This window comes from Plecotus auritus (assembly GCF_963455305.1).
Source record: "Plecotus auritus genome assembly, chromosome: 8".
In the NCBI taxonomy this organism is placed as follows: domain Eukaryota; kingdom Metazoa; phylum Chordata; class Mammalia; order Chiroptera; family Vespertilionidae; genus Plecotus; species Plecotus auritus.
In genome coordinates, this window is record NC_137782.1 from 112410627 (window position 1) to 112429544 (window position 18918).

Genomic DNA, 18918 nt, shown 5'->3' on the forward strand with positions numbered 1-18918 from the left:
CTTGGCAAGAATGTTTGGGGAACAGGTGGTGCATTGCAGTGGGTGGAGGAAGTAAATGGGGCTGAGGAAATGAACATAGATGAAGAGACTATTTTAAAGAGTCTCTAGGTCAAGGTAGAGTTTTGTTTATGTTGACCTACTTAAAGAAAATTCGTCTTAATGACTAAATACCTCAGTGTGTGTCTCTAGAAAGTAAGGACAATTCCTTACCCAACTGCAATACCATTGTTAACCTAGCCAATTAACAGTAAGTCCCTTATATCATCTAATAGTCTGTCTTTGTGTTTCAAGGCTTTTATGTTAATACTAGAGGCCTGGTGCATGAATTCGTGCACAGGTGGGTTCCCTTGTGGGGGTGGGGGGGGAGGTTGGCTGTGGAAGCGCACTGACCACCAGGGGGCAGCTCCTGCATTGAGCGTCTGCCCCCTGGTGGTCAGTGCACATCATAGCGACCAGTCAACTGGTAGTTTGGTTGTTCTGTCACTTAGGCTTTTATATATATAGATGAGAGAGTAGGTTTTAAGGAGCATAACCAAAACAGGGAAAGCATTGCAAATATAAGGGAGAGGAAATGACGATGGACAAACCAGCATGGAGCTCAGGTGGAGATTAGCCTGGGCAAAAGAAGGTGGTGTTTATCAGACACAGAGGCAGGGGGTTGAGCTGAAGCCTTACAGCATCTTGTCTCTGAGGCAGAAGGCAAATGCCTGCTCTTAGAGGGTCATTGGAGGAAAGTAGAGATGGGAATACAGTGTTGAAGTAGCTTCTCTGATATAAAATAAAATAAAAAATTCCTACTTTTAAAGACCTTCTTGGTAAGTTGAATATATTGCAGATACCTATTTTAAAGATTTCTGATCTTCTGCACCATTCTAGGAAGAAATCTTTGGCAATTAGAGGTGTTGATTGAAAAAAGTGAGGAAATAGCACCTAATCTGAGAGAGAGAGGAGAGATTTAGGAAAGGGCATGTTATGAAATGTCTGACCCCTTAAAGGGATAGGAATTCAAGTCTACATTACTTTAGCAGTTGGTGACTTGCATATTATGGAAGTAAAAAATTATTGAAATTGATTAAATGTATTGTGATTTCCCCCCAAGAAAGCTGTAGACTCAGAATCAGATAGCTGAAAGGAATCTCAGGAATCATGAAATTCAAATTCTAGAAGTGTTTTTGGGTCTTCCAGGTTATTGCTTGGCCCATGTAGTTTTAGGTTTCTGGCAGAATATTTTCAAAGACTTTTAATAGTTGCTGTGGTAGATTTTTGAGCCAATGCTGACAGTTACTTTATTAATATATCTATTTCAGAGAGAAAAATTCACAGGCCTCAAAAGTGTTTATTACATCTGACTTATGTGGGCAAAAGTTCTTGTGCTTTTTAGTAGAGTCCCAGCTCCAGTTACGGTAAGTGCATATTCCCATTGATATTCTGTGTAAATAAATGTAGGGCTTCCCTTCCTCCCTCCCTCCCTCCCTTCCTTCCCTCCCTCCCTTCCTTCCCTCTCTCCCTTTCTCCCCCCTTCCTTCCTTCCTTCCTTCCTTCCTTCCTTCCTTCCTTCCTTCCTTCCTTCCTTCCTTCCTTCCTTCCTTCCTCCTTTTTTCCTTTGAGTAGCTTTATTGCAGTAATTTATATACCATAAAGTTGACATGTTTAAGTATAAAATTAAACAATTTTTTGAAAATTTACAGAGTTGTGCAACCATCACCACAATCCAGTTTTTAAAATTTCTCTAATCTTAAAATCCTTGTGCATGATTTGTACTCAGTCTCATTCCCATTCTCAGCCTCTGGCATCTGCTCTGTAGGCTTTCATCTTTGCGGATTTGTCTTTCCTGGACATTTTAAAGAATTGTGCAGAATGTAGCTTTTGTAGCTAGCTTCTTTCACTAGCATATTGTTTGCTAGGACCCACCATGTTGTAATGTGTATGAGTGCTGTAGTCCTCTGTGTGTAGTCCTCCATTGTGCAGATGTATCAGGTGTGGTTTATCCCTCAGCAGTTGATGGACATTTGGTCTGTTTCTACTTTTTGACCCTTGTGAGTTATGGCACTATGAACTAAAGTCTTTGTGTAGACATACATGATTTATTTTTCCTTGGGTAGATAGATAGGAGTGCATGGTTGAGTCCAATGATAAATTCGTTTTTAATTTTTAAGGAATTGCCAGATTGTTTCCAAGTAGGCTGAACTGTTTTCCATTACCACCAGCCATATTCGAGGCTTTCAGTTTCTCCTTGACAAGATCGGATATTGTAAATCTCTGTGATTGTAGCCATTCTAGTGAGTGTGAAGGGTTTTAATTTGCATTTCCCTAATGATTTATGATGTTGAACATCTTCTCGTGTGCTTATTAGCCATTTATCTTTTTAGGTGAAATGTATATTCCTGTCTTTTGCACATTTATTTATAATTTTATTTTGAAATAATTATAAATCACAGGAAGTTGCAAAATAGTAGAGGGGTCCTGTGTACCTTGTATTCTTTTTGCTTCAGAGGTAACATCTTACATAATTTTAGTGCATGATCAAAACTAGGAAATTGGTATCAGTATAATCTACAGACTTTATTAAGGTTACATCAGTTTACATAGAGGTGTGTGTGTGTGTATGTGTACGTATGTGTACGTATGTGTGTGATTCCAGGAGGTTCTCTCAATGTGTAAATTTGTGCAGGTGTCACAAGCAAGGTACAGAACTTATTTATTACCTTAAAGGTCTCCCTTGTGCTTCTCCTTTATAGTTAACACTAGAGGCACGGTGCACAAAAATCGTGAAATGGGGGAGCGGGGGGCTCTGAGCCCGGCCTGCGCCCTCTCGCAGTCCAGGACCCCTCAGGGGATGTCTGCTTGCCGGCTTAGGTCCTCTTCCCCCAGGGATCGGGCCTAAGCCGGCAGTCAGACATCCCTCTCCCAGTCCAGGGCTCTCCCAGTCCAGGACCCCTCGCTCCTTACCACCTGCCTGCAGCAGAGGTAGGAGAGGCTCCCACCACCGCCACTGTGCTCGCCAGCTGTGAGCCCAGTTTCTGGCTGGGCAGCACTACCCCTGTGGGAAAACACTGACCACCAGGGGGCAGCTCCTGCGTTGAGTGTATGCCCCCTGGTGGTCAGTGCACGTCATAGCGACCGGTTGTTACACCGTTTGGTCAATTTGCATATTAGGGTTTTATTATATAGGATATACCACACCCACCCCAGTCACTAACCCCTGACAACCACTAATCTGTTCTCCATCCCTATAATTTTGTCATTTCAAGATAGATAAGAGGAATGCTACAATATGAAACCTTTTGAGGTGGGCTTTTTGCATAATACCCTGGAGATCAGTACAGGCTATTACATGTGTCAATACTTTGTGTTTTTTTAAATTTAATCTTTAGCTGTGTAAAGTTTCAAGAGAGTAATGATAAGACCCAGCTCATCTTTGGCTCCATCACCAACATACAGGCAAAGGACGCAGCACCAGTGGAGGTAAATGCAGGCATTTTTCTTGAGAAGTTGAAAATCATTATGCTTCGTAATTTGCAGACTTTAAAATAAAATGTGTGTCCTTTTTTAGAAGATAGACACCATGCTGGTCCTGGAAAGCAGTGGAAACCTGGTGCTGTACACAGGAGTGGTTCGGGTGAGTCAGAAGCAGCTTTTGGTGCTTTTGTAGGTCTCCCTCCTTAGTTAGGATTTTGTATTGTTGCTTTAGTTTGATATTTAATATTTATTCCCATTTGTAGGATTTGGCAGAAATTTTTTTTTTGGTAAGAGTTGAAAATGAAGTTCCCAATTTAGGTTGGTCTTAAGTGGGAGGTTGACTCACTGCCATTAGATAGACTGGCACTGGGAACCCAGAATAGATGGGGAACCTTCAGTGAGGATAGAAAGATACTTGAAAAAAGAGTTAAGCTGCAGTTTTATAAATTGATAGTTTTGAAATTGATACACAGGTAGCTTTGATAATTCTCAAAGTTTTTATAAAGTTCCATTATATTAAATGTATACTGTGTTGGGTGGATCTTTTTATAAGTTGTGAAATTTATATATGAATAATGTAAATGTTACAAATTTAAATTATGAAATTTAAGTACATACACACAGTTTGAAGATTAATGACAAGAACATTTGTGTAAGCTATGCTCAGGTTTAGAAATAGGGTGCTGCCAGTATCATTTGTCTCCTGGGAGTTCTTGCCTGACTGTGTCCTCATCTCCCTACCTCCCCCAGATAGACACTATCCTGACTTTTGCCATAAATCAGTCCCTTGTTTTTATTACTTGTTTGCACTTGTGTATGTATCACTAAAGAGTGAATTGTTTGGTTTTCCTTGTTTTGAATTTTTATGTAAAGGACACCATACCATATACTTTTCTCTGACTTGATTATTTTGCTCAACATTGTGCTACTTTTAGATTTGTCTATCTTGATGTGTAGTTGCTTCCCCATTCACTGTTACATGACATTCCATTGTATGATGATATAAACCTTCACTATTTTACCTGTCACTAAGGTTGTTTGTTGTTTCTGCTGTAGTTCTAGTAAACAGTAATTTAAAAAAAATGCATATCTACACTAATAAAAGAGAAATAGCAAATTGACCATACTTCCATGATGCCCATTAGCCAATCAAGAGTGAGTATGCAAATTAACCCAACAAAGATGACAGGTTAATTTGCATATGCAGGCATGGAGTGGCCAGGCAGGGCGGGATGCCTGCTATGCGGGTGAGAGCGCGGGGCAGAGGGAGCTACAGGAGCGGCGCTCCGGCCGGGAGAGAGGACTTGCAGGCTCCTGGGTGGCCAGGAGCGAAGCCAGGGGAAGGAAGGCCTATTCTTGCACGAATCTTTGTGCAACAGGCGTCTAGTACTAGTATATGTCCCCTAGCCTCTATGGCAGGGGTGGGGAACCCTGCCAAGGGCCATTTAGATATTTATAACATCATCTGAGGGCCATACAAAATGATCAACTTAAAAATTAGTCTGCTCTACTTGGTCAAACATTTAATTAACTCAACCCTAATGCCTTGGCAGGGCCAGACCAAATGATTTTGTGGGCCTTATACATCCCTCAGGCCAGATGTTCCCCACCCTTGTTCTAGAGTTTATGCATATTCACTTTTGGCCACGTAGTGCCAGATAGTTTTCCAAATTGTAGGTTGTACCAATTTAAAACATTTGCCCCTACTCTTGGCCTCCAACAGTGTATGAGAGTTCTGAGTACTTTTTACAATGCTGCTAATCCACAGCACTATTTTCCCCCCAAATTGGTGACTCGTTTACAGCCAGGTAAGAATGGAAGTCTAGGCACCCCACTCGGCTTTGCTGACAGTGCTGAGAGTGGGGCCCAGGCTTCTCCATGGTGTTTGTCTGGAGGAGGTTGGTTATTGTCTCAAAGGTTTCTCTCTTGTTAGGCTGTCCCTTTCCTGGTTCTTTGCTCAGGGACAGTAGTATTTCTTGGGCCTATTTTTTTGTCTGTTCCCATAATGAGGTTGCACCTCAACTTCTGTGCAACCCAGTCTGAGACCTGAATGGTGTTCCAGAGCAGCATTTAGTTCTCAGATCTTTTAATGTGTCCTTGCCGGTCAGTTTCACACTTGCTTCGTTGAGGACTGCCCAGTTTTTCATACACATACTTAGAAAATCCTGTTCTCTTTTTCCTTCCCTCTACTTCTCCCCTCACCCTCTAGTTGAGACAGAGGAGTTACTGCCTTGCTACTGCAGGGTGGGGGTGGGATGCAGTGCAGGGGGGAAGAGGAGAGGCGTGCTGCCTTATTGCAGAGCAAGGATGGAAGCCAGTGCTTATGCCCCTGCGCAGTGGCTGCACACCACGGGGAGGGGATGGGGCTGCCTTGTGGAGGAGGAGAGGAGATGGCACTAAGTTATTGTAGAACAGGCCTATAAGGTAGGCCTGGCCTACAGTCTCTTTGTGGGGAGAAAGCCCACTTAGTCCTCACAGGTGCAGAGGTGTCTTCAGACCAGAGGTCACTGAGCACCATGGCTGTTTCATAGTGTTGCCTGGAGTGGGGCAGGTCTGGTATAAATGTTTCTGTCCTGCTTGGTCACTCTTGGCTAGAAAGAGTAAGGTTTTCATGGGGCCCCTTTTGGTCTGCCCCTCACGAGCCCAAGGCCTGGTTATGTAAGGACATTAAGAAACAGAAACTGTGGTAATTCATCAGAGCTCATTCCTGAGTCTCAGGTCCTTAGCCAGTCAGTTTTCTTTCCTCATCTTTCAGAGTCTTCTCTTGCATTCTAAATTTCATGCAGAGTTTTTTTGTTGCTGTAGTAATTAGTGGGAGGAGTAGTGTGGAATGTGCTTTCTCCATCTTTTCATTAGCTGGATGTCTCTGATAGCTTGTTAAAAGCATTATATGTAGCCCTAACTGGTTTGGCTCAGTGGATAGAACGTTGGCCTGTGGACTGAAGGGTCCCAGGTTCAATTCCGGTCAAGGGCATATACCTTGGTTGTGGGCACATCCCCAGGGGGAGGTGTGCAGGAGGCAGCTGATCGATGTTTCTCTCTCATCGATGTTTCTAACTCTCTTATCTCTCTCCCTTCCTCTCTGTAAAAAATCAATAAAAAACCCCCAAAACATTATATGTATACAGGGTGGGACAAAAGTAGGTTTGTAGTTGTTCTTATGGAAAATAATACATAAATTAATAAATAATAATACAAAAATAAACTTTATTTTGCATACTCACACCTGTAAACGTACTTTTTGCATACTCACACCTGTAAACTCCTCTGTCTCACCTGTATGCATTAGTTTGTCATTTTTGTTTAATCCTATGGATTTTATTTCGACAACTTCTGTAATTTTATTAGCTTTTGGGAGGTACATTGACATACGTAAGTATATTGTTAAAATTTCTCTTTAGTTTTGAGTATTTTTCCCCACTTTCCTGCAAAAAATAATTCTTTTCTCAGTAATGAAGAGAAGGAGTCAGACCAAGAGAAATTATACCAAGACTAGAGGCCCGGAGCATGAAATTCGTGTATTTGGGGGGTCTCTCAGCACGGCCTACACCCTCTCGCAGTCCGGGAGCCCTTGGGGGATGTCTGACTGACAGCTTAGGGAGCAGGCCTAAGCTGGCAGTTGGACATCCTTAGTGCTGCCATGGAGGCGGGAGAGGCTCCCGCCATGCCACTGCACTCGCCAGCTGTGATTCCGGCTTCTGGCTGAGCAGTGCTCCCCCTGTGGGAGCGCACTCACCACCAGGGGGCAACTCCTGTGTTGAGCATCTGCCCTCTGGTGGTCAGTGTGTGTCATAGCGACCGGTCATTTTGCCACTCGGTTGATTTGCATATTAGCCTTTTATTATATAGGGCTAGCCTGGTGCACGAAATTCGTGCACGGCGGAGGGGGGGAGGTGGTGTCCCTAAGCCCAGCCTGTACCCTCTCCAATCTGGGACCCCTCAAAGGATGTCCGACTGCCCGTTTAAGCCTGATCCCTGTAGAATTGGGCCTAAACGGCAGTCAGACATCCCTCTCACAATCCAGGACTGCTGGCTCCCAACTGCTCGCCTGCCTGCCTTCCTGATTGCCCTTAATCGCTTCTGCCTGCCAGCCTGATTGATGCCTAACTGTTCCCCTTCCAGCCTGTTTGCCCCTAACTGCCCTTCCCTGCAGGCCTGGTCACCCCTAACTGCCCTCCCCTGCAGGTCTGGTCACCCCTAACTGCCCTCCCTTGCAGGCCTGGTCCCTCCCAACTGCCCTCCCCTGCTGGCCTGATTGCCCACAACTGCCCTCCCTTGCGGGCCTGGTCCCTCCCAACTGCCCTCCCCTGTTGGCCATCTTGTGGCGGCCATCTTGTGTCCACATGGGGGCAGCCATCTTTGACCACATGGGGGCAGCCATCTTGTGTATTGGAGTGATGGTCAATTTGCATATTATTCTTTTATTAGATAGGATTAGATAGGATAGAGGTCTGGTGCACTGGTGCGGGCCGGCTGGTTTGCTCTGAAGGGTGTCCTGGGCCAGGGTGGGGTTTCCCTTGGGGCGTGGGGCGCCCTGGGCGAGGGGCCTGTGGTGGTTTGCAGGCTGGCCATGCCCCCCGGCGACCCAAGCGGAGGCCCTGGTATCTGGGATTTATTTATCTTCTATAATTGAAACTTTGTAGCCTTAAGTGGAGGCCTGGGCCGGCCAGCGTGTGCGGAAAGCTTGGCTTCCTCCATTGCCAGGGAAACCCAAGCCTCCAGCTCGCTCCGTGGCTGCAGCCATCTTGGTTGTGTTAATTTGCATACTTGCTCCTGATTGGCTGGTGGGCATGGCTTGTGGGTGTAGCAGAGTGATGGTTAATTTGCATATTACTATTTTATTAGATAGGCGCTAGAGGCCCGGTGCACGAAATTCGTGCATGGGTGGTGTGTGTCCCTCAGCCCGTCCTGCACCCTCTCCAATCTGGGACCCCTCGAAGGATCTCCTACTGCTGGTTTACAGGGATCGGGCCTAAACTGGCAGTCGGACATCCCTCTTGCAATCCGGGACTGCTGGCTCCTAACCGCTCGCCTGCCTGCCTGCCTGCCTGCCTGCCTGATTGCCCCTAACCACTCTGCCTGCCAGCCTGCTCGCCCCCAACTGCCCCCCACCGCCAGCCTGCTTGCCCCCAAATGCCCACCCCCCCGCCAGATTGATCACCCCCAACTGACCCCCTGCCGGCCTGCCCACCCCCAAATGCCCCCCCCTGCTGGCCTACTCGCCCCCACCTTCCCTACCCACTGGCCTGCTCGCCCCCACCTGCCCCCCTGCTGGCCTGCTCACTCCAAACTGCCCCCCCCCCCCGCTGTCCTGATCACCTCCAACTGACCCCCACTGACGGCCTGCTCGCCCCCAACTGGCCCCCTTGCTGGTCTGCTTACCCCCAATGGCCCCCGCAACCAGCCTGATCACCCACAACTGCCCTCCCCTCTTGGCCTCTAACCACCTCTACCTCGGCCCCGCCACCATGGCTTTGTCCAGAAGAACATCTGGAAGGTCTCCCGGAAGGTCTCCCAGTCTAATTAGCATATTACCCTTTTATTAGTATAGATAGAGGCCTGGTGCATGGGTGGAGGCCAGCTGGTTTGCCCTGAAGCGTGTTCCAGATCAGGGTGGGGGGTTCCCTTGGGGCGTGGGGCGGCCTGGGCGAGGGCCTGTGGTGGTTTGCAGGCCAGCCAAGCCCCCATGGGGTGAGGGTCCCCACTGGGGGTCATGGCCAGCCTGGTTGAGGGCTGAGGGCTGTTTTCAAGCTGGCTACAGCCTCTTTAGGGTGGGGGGTCCCACTGGGGTGCCTGGCCAGCCTGGGTGAGGGGCTGATGGCTGTTTCCAGGCTGGCCACGCCCCCCCCTCCAGCAGGGACTCTTACTCCATGGGGACGTGGCCAGCCTGGGTGAGGGGTTGAGGGCTGTTTTCAGGCTGGCCACACCCTCTTCAGGGTGGGGGTCCCCACTGGGGTGCCTGGCCAGCCTGGGTGAGGGGCTGATGGCTGTTTGCAGACTGGCCACAGACCCTTCAGGGTGGGGGTCCCCACTGGGGTGCCTAGCCAGCCTGGGTGAGGGGCTGAGGGCTCTTTTCAGGCTGGCCACAGCCCCTTCAGGGTAGGGGTCCCTGCTGGGGTGCTTGGCCAGCCTTGGTGAGGGGCTGATGGCTGTTTGCAGGCTGGCCACACTCCCATCAGGGTGGGGGTCCCCACTGGGGTGCCTGACCAGCCTGGGTAAGGGGCTGATGGCTGTTTGCAGGCTGGCCAAGCCTCCTAGCGGGTCCCCTCACCCCATGGGAGTGTGGCCAGCCTGGGTGAGGCGCTGAGGGCTGTTTTCAGGCTGGCCACGCCCCTTGGCAACCCAGGCTCCCAGGCCCTCCTTGAGCAGAGGCCAGCGCTGGCTGGAAGCAGGTATCTGGGATTTATTTATCTTCTATAATTGAAACTTTGTAGCCTTGAGCGGAGGCCAGGGCCGGCCAGGGCGGGTGGGAAGCTTGATTTCCTCCATCGCCGGGGGCAACCCAAGCCTCCTGCTCGCTCTAGCTCTGTGGCCGCCATCATCTTTGTTGGGCTAATTTGCATACTCACTCCTGATTGGCTGGTGGGTGTAGTGGAGTGATGGTCAATTTGTATGTTTCTCTTTTATTAGTGTAGATATATGTAGTTGGATGGTAGAATTTGCTACATTACTAAAATTTTAATTTTCTTTGATTTTTAGTGTTTGAGCATAAAATTTGAAATACCAAAAGAACATATATATTTTTACATCCTTTCATTGCTTTAAGGTGGGAAAGGTTTTTATTCCTGGACTTCCTGCTCCTTCTCTGACAATGTCCAATGCGATGCCTCGGCCCAGCACTCCACTTGACAGTGTCAGCACTCCTACACCTCTGAGTAAACTGCTTGGATCCTTGGATGAGGTGAGAAAGGAATTAGGTGTTGTCAAAAATTAATAATGTTTTAAAGAAGTTTGGTCAAATGTTCTTTTCACGATTATCTTTTTTTTCCGTTTTAAAAAATGGCAGAATTGGCAGTTTAGCTAATACTTGTAGAATATGAATGTGTCCAAGCACCAATGTCTCAGTCAACATGCAGTGACCTTCTATGTGATGTGGAAGGTACAATGAAAGGTGCCGCAGAGATGAGAATGAGGCATTCTTTTCCATTTAGGGATTTCTCCATTTACTTGCGTGAAACAGATGTAGTGTCTGCATAATAAATTATATTTAAAGTAGACTATTAAGACTTACGATGACTAATAAAATGTCCTGAGGAGATGTACTGATAAGATACACTGATGGGTCAGTGTGGCAGAACCACCTCTCATCTTGCAGAGGCCCATCTGGGTTGGCCTGTGAGGATAAGTGGGATGTCTGCAGGTGGGAAGGAGCATTTGGGGAGAGAGGGCTCACAGGGGCACGGGCATGGAGGCAGGTGAATGCAGAACACGTGTGTGCATATTTGCATCTCCATCTCCTAGTGCACAAGTGAAGACTCAACATGTCTGAAGGCAGAATGAACGAATATTTATGCAAAGTACAAGGGGTCTTTTGGGATTGTCGTGATAACCTGTTTTTGAGTGTTTTCTGTCTACTAGGCACTGTTATGTATGTTCTGTGTGTTTTGTATGTATTAACTTATTTAATTTCTTAGACCAGCTTTATTGGGAAGTTACTGATCCCTACTTTACAAATGGGTACATAGAGATACAAGGAGGTTACTTGTTGCAAGGCCTGTAGCTAATAATGGTGGTGCTGGGATTTGCACTCTATTGACAAGCCCTTAATAGAAGAAAGGATGAAAAGGTTGTGTTTATTCTGAATTCAATCACCAGGGATTACAGTTTTTGAGGATGAAGTTATGAGTGTTTTGGGATCCGTGTTTTAGATAATATTATCTTGGGATTGAAGATAGAGAGACCACTTAGATTCCAAGTGTGTTGTTTGTATTTAAGAGGTGTAAAGGGAGACTGATCTAGGGCAGTACATTGGAAAGAAGGGGAGTGACACAAGAGGTCTAGAGAGGTAGAAAAGACAGCGCTTATCAGTTGGTTGGATTTGTGTTGTGTTGGGGCAGGTGCTGGGAAAGGAGACTCGGGGTTCTCTGAGCAACCTGGTTGGATCACTAGAGGGACCAGGTTAGGAAGCCTGAGAAAAGCAGGGTGTGTTTCAGAGACATCTGAGTGCACATGTTTAGGGGCAGTTCAAAGTGCAGGTTGGTGCTGCACTTGTGTTGCATATTGTCTAGTCCATGAGTGTTATTTTTGTTTTTATGTTCCTCAAATGAACAAAAGTTTTAAACTTTAATGAAGTACTATTTATATTTTCCTTTTGTTGCTCACTAAATATTATTTTTCTAAACACATGCAGTGTTGAGCTGTTTCCTGTTAAGCCAGACACTTACAGAACTCGTGGGAGGGGCTATAGAACTATCAGATTTCTGTGTGATTGGGAAGAATTTCTTTTATAACATAAGATGATTCCTAGCTTTCTTGGAATTTCATAAACTTAGGAATGGTTAGTGTGTTAATGGTAGTTGTCAGATCACAGCCCAGTCTAACATATTGGCTGATGGCTTTCCTATTTCTAGGACCGATGGAGCTTAGTTTTGGGGCAGCTATTGGGGTAGAAGCTGGAATATAGTATATACATCTTATGCTGGGTTGGCTCTTATTATTGACAAGATAGTCACTTAGAAATTTCCTGTAAATTGAGTTATAGGAATACAAAAAGGTTGGTGGTCAGGAATAGATTTAGAATAGGAAGCATCTGCATGTAATTAGTAACTACGATCATTTAAAATTTTTGCTTGCATATCTGCAGTTGAGAAAAACGTTGCTCTTTATCAAACGTTTGCCTGTTCTGAAGCATCACTGAGTAGCTGTCTCAGTTCTTTGCTCTCTCATTGCTTTTCCTTCTCTCCTGCGTCTTGGACCCTCCAATCCTGTCTGTCATGCCTTCCTCACATTACAGTTATTATCTGTAGCCCTGTTTGGGTTGCCAAGAGTGTTGCTGCCTTCTCTTCCTGTAGCCCTGTTTGCACATCAGTCTAGTCCTCTCCTCCATGATTCTACCTAGAGCAGAATGTTTGTAAATCATTATGTACAGTTGTTAGACTATATGCAAAAAGGAATAACCTTCACTTCTCAAAAAATACTTGATATGTGTTGTACTTATGACTTTTTATAGGTTGTTCTGTTGTCCCCAGTTCCAGAACTAAGGGATTCTTCAAAACTCCACGATTCTCTCTATAATGAGGATTGCACTTTCCAACAGCTTGGAACTTACATTCATTCTATAAGAGACCCTGTTCGAAACAGAGTGACTCTAGTAAGTATGTGTAGATTAGGTGGCTCTCTGGGAGATATGGCTGCCATTTCAAATTTGTCAGAATGCAGAATTTGTCTGAAAATCGAAAGCAAATATTTCTGATAACATTTAAAATATTTTGTGATGTGTTACTTCTTTGCATTATTTTACTTTGAAGTAAATCTGTTCAACTTTTTCAAAGTTTTTATATTATTAAAAATTTATCGAAAACAGCTTGTTCAATAAGTTGAGTTTTGTTTTGACATGATTTTTTTCTTTTCCTTACATGTAAGTCTCTTTTTTTGGTGATGGTGACTGTTAGTGTCTACATGAAAATGAGACTTATTAGAAGCAGAATTTTTGTAAATGTTTTACAATTATGCACATTTATAGTTTCTGAATTTTGGAAGTATTTGCTTCTGTTTGAAAATGTTTATTTTTATATTTATTTACTTAGTTTGTAGAGGATATTTTTCCATTGATTCTTTTTTTTAGAGAGAGTGTAAGGGACGGGGAGAGACACACTGATTGATTGCCTCCTCTGTGCATCTCCACTGGGGCCAGGAATTGAGCCTGCAACCCAGGTACTTGCCCTTGACCAGAATCTAACCCGAGACCCTTCAGTCCACAGACCAATGCTCTATCTACTGAGTCAAACAAGCTAGGGCAAATATTGTTTATTTTCTTTTATTGAATTTTGCTTTGGCAGGCAAAATCTTGTAAAGCATCAGCTATTGTTAAGCATTTAGAGACTTAGATGCACAGATTCTGTTGACTTATTCTGGTTTGTTCCCTTCTTTTTCTAGGAGCTGAGTAATGGCTCCATGGTGAGGATCACTCTTCCTGAAATCGCCACGTCTGAATTAGGTGCGATTGAGGAGTAAGCCTGAATTCTGTGTATTCTTAGTTTGATTTGTAAAGATTTGGAGTCATTGTTGATTTGTGTCAGTAATTGGGGGTATTAACATTTTTGCTGTTAGTGAAGCCACAGGATGGCGTTTTTTATTTTGTGGATAACTGAAGAGCCAAGAGCACCTCTGGGACGTCCCCTTCATGTGTACTGTGAGGCTGGGCATGACTTGAAGGAGATTCTGGTTCTGTTTCTCGGCCTTTTTTTATGTGGAAGGTACCACACAGTGAGATTACAACATCCAAACATGCTTATTGCAAGAAAATCTTGTAAAAAGCAAGGCTAAACAATTAAAATAGTTTTTGGCATACTTGTTGGTTTTAATCTTAAATCTCTCAATTGAGACATGAACATAATTGCCTTAATTGAATAAAAATATTATAGTAAAAATACAGTCAGAAGTGTTTTTCGTACAATTGGAGTCTGCTTGAATTATTTTTGAAGTGCAGTTTGGAAAGTACTAAGTGGAGAATATTTCTGAACATAGAATACTATAACTAGAATTGAAAGAATTTGCCAACAAACATAAGTTAAAAGAATGACTATGTGACAAAAGAAAATGTATGACATCTATTAATTTCAAAATGTAAATGCCAAAACAAAGCACTGGCAGGTTGTCTGGTTTCTGGAATTTGATAAGTAGACCAGAATGACTTTTTTTATTGTAGAAAATACCTTTCATTGGTGTGATAAGTGATATTCTGAGTTGGTATAGAGATAACCTTGCTTATCTCAAAGATATTTAGCCAATAATCACAGGGTTATGTACCTAGAGGTATAAGCCTAAACAAAATATACATAAACTAATAGCAGATTAAATTAAATAAAACCAAAATGAAATCCTACTCTCTCACAGCTAAATAGAAGTTTTTGTATTTTGTAAGTGCTTCTTAGCTCCTCGGCCAGTATCTGGTTTACACTTATTTTGGATTCAGCCGTGACAGATTTGGTTGTTTTTCTAACATTTATTCCATTTGATTTCAACCTTTGTGTGTGCATGCACATAGCAAATTGATGAGGAAAAGGATATGCTGCTGAGGATGGGCCCAGTGACAGTGACAGTGTGAAGGGAAGAATCCTCTGAAGAGAATATAGGAGAATACAAGCACATTGCTGTTTGGGGCCATTTGCTACTAAAAGCAGACCCAGACCCTTCACAGCAGCAGCCCATGCCACCTACAGGTGTCACTGAATGGCAGTGGAGCACTGTAACTGACACTCATACAAATGACACTGGGTCATTAAGAGAAACGTGGTATGAAAAGGTCTAAGACAGAGAGCTTGGAGAACATTTTAGACTCTGAATGCTGCCAGATTATTCAATGTTGTAAAGCTTTGGTTAATAGGAGTGTTCACTCATGGAGAAATCTCTTGTGCTAGTAGAAGAGGCATATGTTGACTGTTATATGTGTCTGAAGTATTAAAGCAATTATTTCATATGAATTTATTTGTGTAGAAATTGTGTTTTGATACAATGACCTTTAATTCATTGTCCATACTAGGAATGTTGGAGGCTAAAATGGGGAACAATTAATAATTGCTGGGGCAGTGGATGCCAATCACTTCTGTCTCAGGTTATGTGGGCTATTTGGTTACCTGTTTCTGATAGAAAATGAATGACTGAAAAGCTACCCTGAGACCTCTTGCAGACCCTGTGGACTTTAGTAGTGGGTTTAGGTTTCCAGTGATGGGTTAGGTAATGTGGCATCTTATTGGCTCTTTCATGACAGTTCTCTCTTTACAGTAATTGGCTTTTACGTAGTCGTCATAGTTTAAAAACTTTCATATTAAAAGGGGAAGAGAAATGCATGCATAGGAACCATACTGAAAGTAATCTTTGCTTTTAACAGTACAGACATGTTTGCAAGCAATTAAGTTTATCCTGCCAAAAGAAATAGCGGTTCAGATGCTTGTCAAGTGGTACAGTGTCCACAGTGCTCCAGGTGGACCCAGCTATCACTCAGAGTGGAATCTATTTGTGATTTGTCTCATGAACATGATGGGTTATAACACAGACCGCTTAGCATGGACACGAAATGTAAGTACATTCAGTTGTATTTCTTCCTGAGTTATTCCGTTATTATCAACTAGAGGCCTGGTGCACGAAATTAGTGCACGGGGGTGGGGGGTGTCCCTCAGCCCAGCCTGCACCCTCTCCAATCTGGGACCCATCGAGGGATGTCTGACTGCCCGTTGAAATGGGCAGTCGGACATCCCTCTCACAATCCAGGACTGCTGGCTCCCAATGCTCGCCTGCCTGCCTTCCTGATTGCCCCTAACCGCTTCTGCCTACCAGCCTGATCACCCCCTAACCACTCCCCTGCCAGCCTGATTGATGCCTAACTGCTCCCCTGCCAGCCTGTTTGCCCCTAACTGCCCTCCCCTTAAGGCCTGGTCACCCCTAACTGCCTTCCTCTGCAGGCCTGGTCCCCCCCAACTGCTCTCCCCTGCAGGCCTGGGTCCCTCCCAACTGCCTTTCCCTGCAGGCCTGGTCGCCCCCAACTTCCCTCCTCTGCTGGCTTGGTCACTCCTAACTGCCCTCCCCTGCAGGCTTGATCGCCCCCAACTGCCCTCCCTTGCAGGCCTGGTCCCTCCCAACTGCCCTCCCCTGCTGGCCTGATCGCCCACAACTGCCCTCCCTTGCAGGCCTGGTCCCTCCCAACTGCCCTCCCCTGCTGGCCATCTTGTGGTGGCCATCTTGTGTCCACATGGGGGCAGGATCTTTGACCACATGGGGGCAGCCATCTTGTGTGTTGGAGTGATGGTCAATCTGCATATTACTCTTTTATTAGATAGGATAGAGGCCTGGTGCATGGGTGGGGGCCAGCTGGTTTGCCCTAAAGTGTGTCCCGGATCAGGGTGGGGGTTCTCTTGGGGCGTGAGGCGCCCTGGGCGAGGGGCCTGTGGTGGTTTGCAGGCTGGCCACGCCCCCCAGCGACCCAAGTGGAGGCCCTGGTATCTGGGGGTTATTTATCTTCTACAATTGAAACTTTGTAGCCTGGAGCGGAGCCAAGCCTTCTGCTTGCTCTGTGGCGGCAGCCATTTTTGGGGGGATTTATGTATCTTCTATAACTGAAACTTTGTAGTCTTAAGCGGAGGCCTGGTCCGGTCAGGGTGTGCAGAAAGCTTTACTTCCTCCATTGCCAGGGGCAACCCTAGCCTCCTGCTCTTTCCGGCTCCATGGCTGCCGTCATTTCTGTTGGGATTTATGTATCTTCTATCATTGAAACTTTGTAGCCTTGAGTGGAGGCCTAGGCCGGCAAGGACGGGCAGAAAGCTTGGCTTCCTCCATTGCCGGGGAAACCCAAGCCTCCCTCCTGCTCTCTGTGGCCGTAGCTATCTTGGTTGGGTTTATTTGCATATTCGCTCCTGATTGGCTGGTGGGCGTGGCTGGTGGGTGTAGCAGAGTGATGGTTAATTTGCATATTACTCTTTTATTAGATAGGATGTAATGTTTGCATAAATAGTAATACAACCTTCAGAGTATATAGCAGAGCAGTTTAATAGGTGTACCTTATTCAAAAAAATGGAATAATACTAAGGGTTATTTGTATTCTAAATTGAATATCATTTCATATTTAATAATATTTTACTAGTAATTATCATTACTACATTTTTATAATGTGGCAAAGCATGTTAGATTATTAGCTCTCATTTCATCTTTGTAAAATTACTGCCAATTTATGCTAGGATTAGTAGTAATAGTCTAGTTTTACTGAAGAAGGAACTGAATCACAAAGTGATCATATACTGGAGATTTGCTCAAACCTGGGCCTAGACTATGTCTGCTGACTCGTGTCTCTGTGTTCCTTTCTGAAGCCCAGACTATTTTCACACACAAAGTTCTTGATCTGTGAGAAGGGAGGTTTGATTTGAGGGGGATTGAAAGTGCTTTAGCCTGAGTGTCTACTCTGTTAATGATAGAAAGCTGTGTCCCTCATCTCCTGCCCCAGAGACTTCCTTAGAAGGTCCTTCAGAGTTATTTACACAATCAGCAAGGGTGTGCCTTCATCTTGATTTGCTCTTGGCTCTGGAGATGACTCCCAGGACAACCTTGCCTGGGTCACTCTGCAGAAATCACTCCTTGTCCAGGTAACTCAGCTGTCCCTGTCTGTACATTTTAGTTTTGTATTAGCAAATCTATTTTAAAGATTGTTTGTTTTTCCTCATTATGAAAGAACATATGCTTACTGAGGAAAACTTTCAAAATGAGGAATTCAGAAAAAGAATAACACTATACAGAGATGGCCACTAAATTTTTTTGTTACTGCTTTTTAGATAAATATGATATCAGTGAAAACTTCACATCTTTTAAAACGTTCAAATAAAACCCATAATTTCATCATCCTCATAAAAGGCTACCATGTGGTTTTATCACACCTAACCAATAGCTATTAATTGAACATTGTTGAATCTGTTTTTTCCTTTTTATTTCATTTATTTATTAAATTGAGGTAATATTGGTCAACATGAACATTTAGGTTTCAGGTGTGGGTTTCTATATTACAATATCTGTTTATTCTGCCATGTGCCCATCACCCAAAGTCAAATCTCCTGTCCTTATATACACTGACCCCTTACTCTCACCCCCTTCCCTTTGGCAATCACCACACTGCTATTTATGTTGACGAGTTTCCGTTTTATATACCACATATGAGTGAAATCATATAGTTTTTAGTTTTTTCTGACTGACATATTTCACTTAGCATAATGTTATCAAGGTCCATTCCTGTTGTTGCAAATGGTGCTATTTCATCCTTTCTTATACCTGAGTAGTATTTCATTGTGTATATGTACCACATCTTCTTTATCCAGTCTTCTTTGCAGGACACTTTGGTTGTTTCCATGTCTTGGCCACTGTGAATAATGTTGCAATGAACATAGGGGTATGAACACATGATTTCGGGTATATACCCAGGAGAGGGATTACTGGGAACAATAGCAGAGGCATTCTCTCTGACTGTGGGACTTAGGCCTTGTGTATGTGTGTTTGTGCGCTATACCGTTGTGAATATACAAAACAGTTTATTCTTGTATTACTATTTATTAACTAGAAGCCCAGCATGGGAAATCGCACAGCCCCGCCCACTGGTGCCAGTCTTTATGGCGTTAGGGCCACAGGCCTTTATAATACAGATTATTATAGTATTTTCCATACAAACAACTGTAAACCTACTTTTGCCCTACCCTGTATTTTGTTTGAACTTGAAGGTAAGATAACTACCATGTCATCTGTTTCTTTGATTTCAATCTTCTCATT

General features: G+C 44.5%; 1 protein-coding gene across 2 annotated transcripts in view; it reads left to right on the forward strand.

Moving 5' to 3' along the window:
* The window catches only part of ANAPC1 (anaphase promoting complex subunit 1), a 113346-nt gene that overhangs the window by 17048 nt on the left and 77380 nt on the right, over positions 1 to 18918 (forward strand). For both annotated transcript variants that reach the window (XM_080685835.1, XM_080685836.1), the window contains exons 11-17: positions 1308 to 1403; positions 3375 to 3465; positions 3554 to 3619; positions 10226 to 10360; positions 12629 to 12769; positions 13555 to 13615; positions 15509 to 15696. In XM_080685835.1, coding sequence (XP_080541961.1) covers positions 1308 to 1403; positions 3375 to 3465; positions 3554 to 3619; positions 10226 to 10360; positions 12629 to 12769; positions 13555 to 13615; positions 15509 to 15696 — 778 coding nt within the window. The remainder of the gene's footprint in view (positions 1 to 1307; positions 1404 to 3374; positions 3466 to 3553; positions 3620 to 10225; positions 10361 to 12628; positions 12770 to 13554; positions 13616 to 15508; positions 15697 to 18918) is intronic.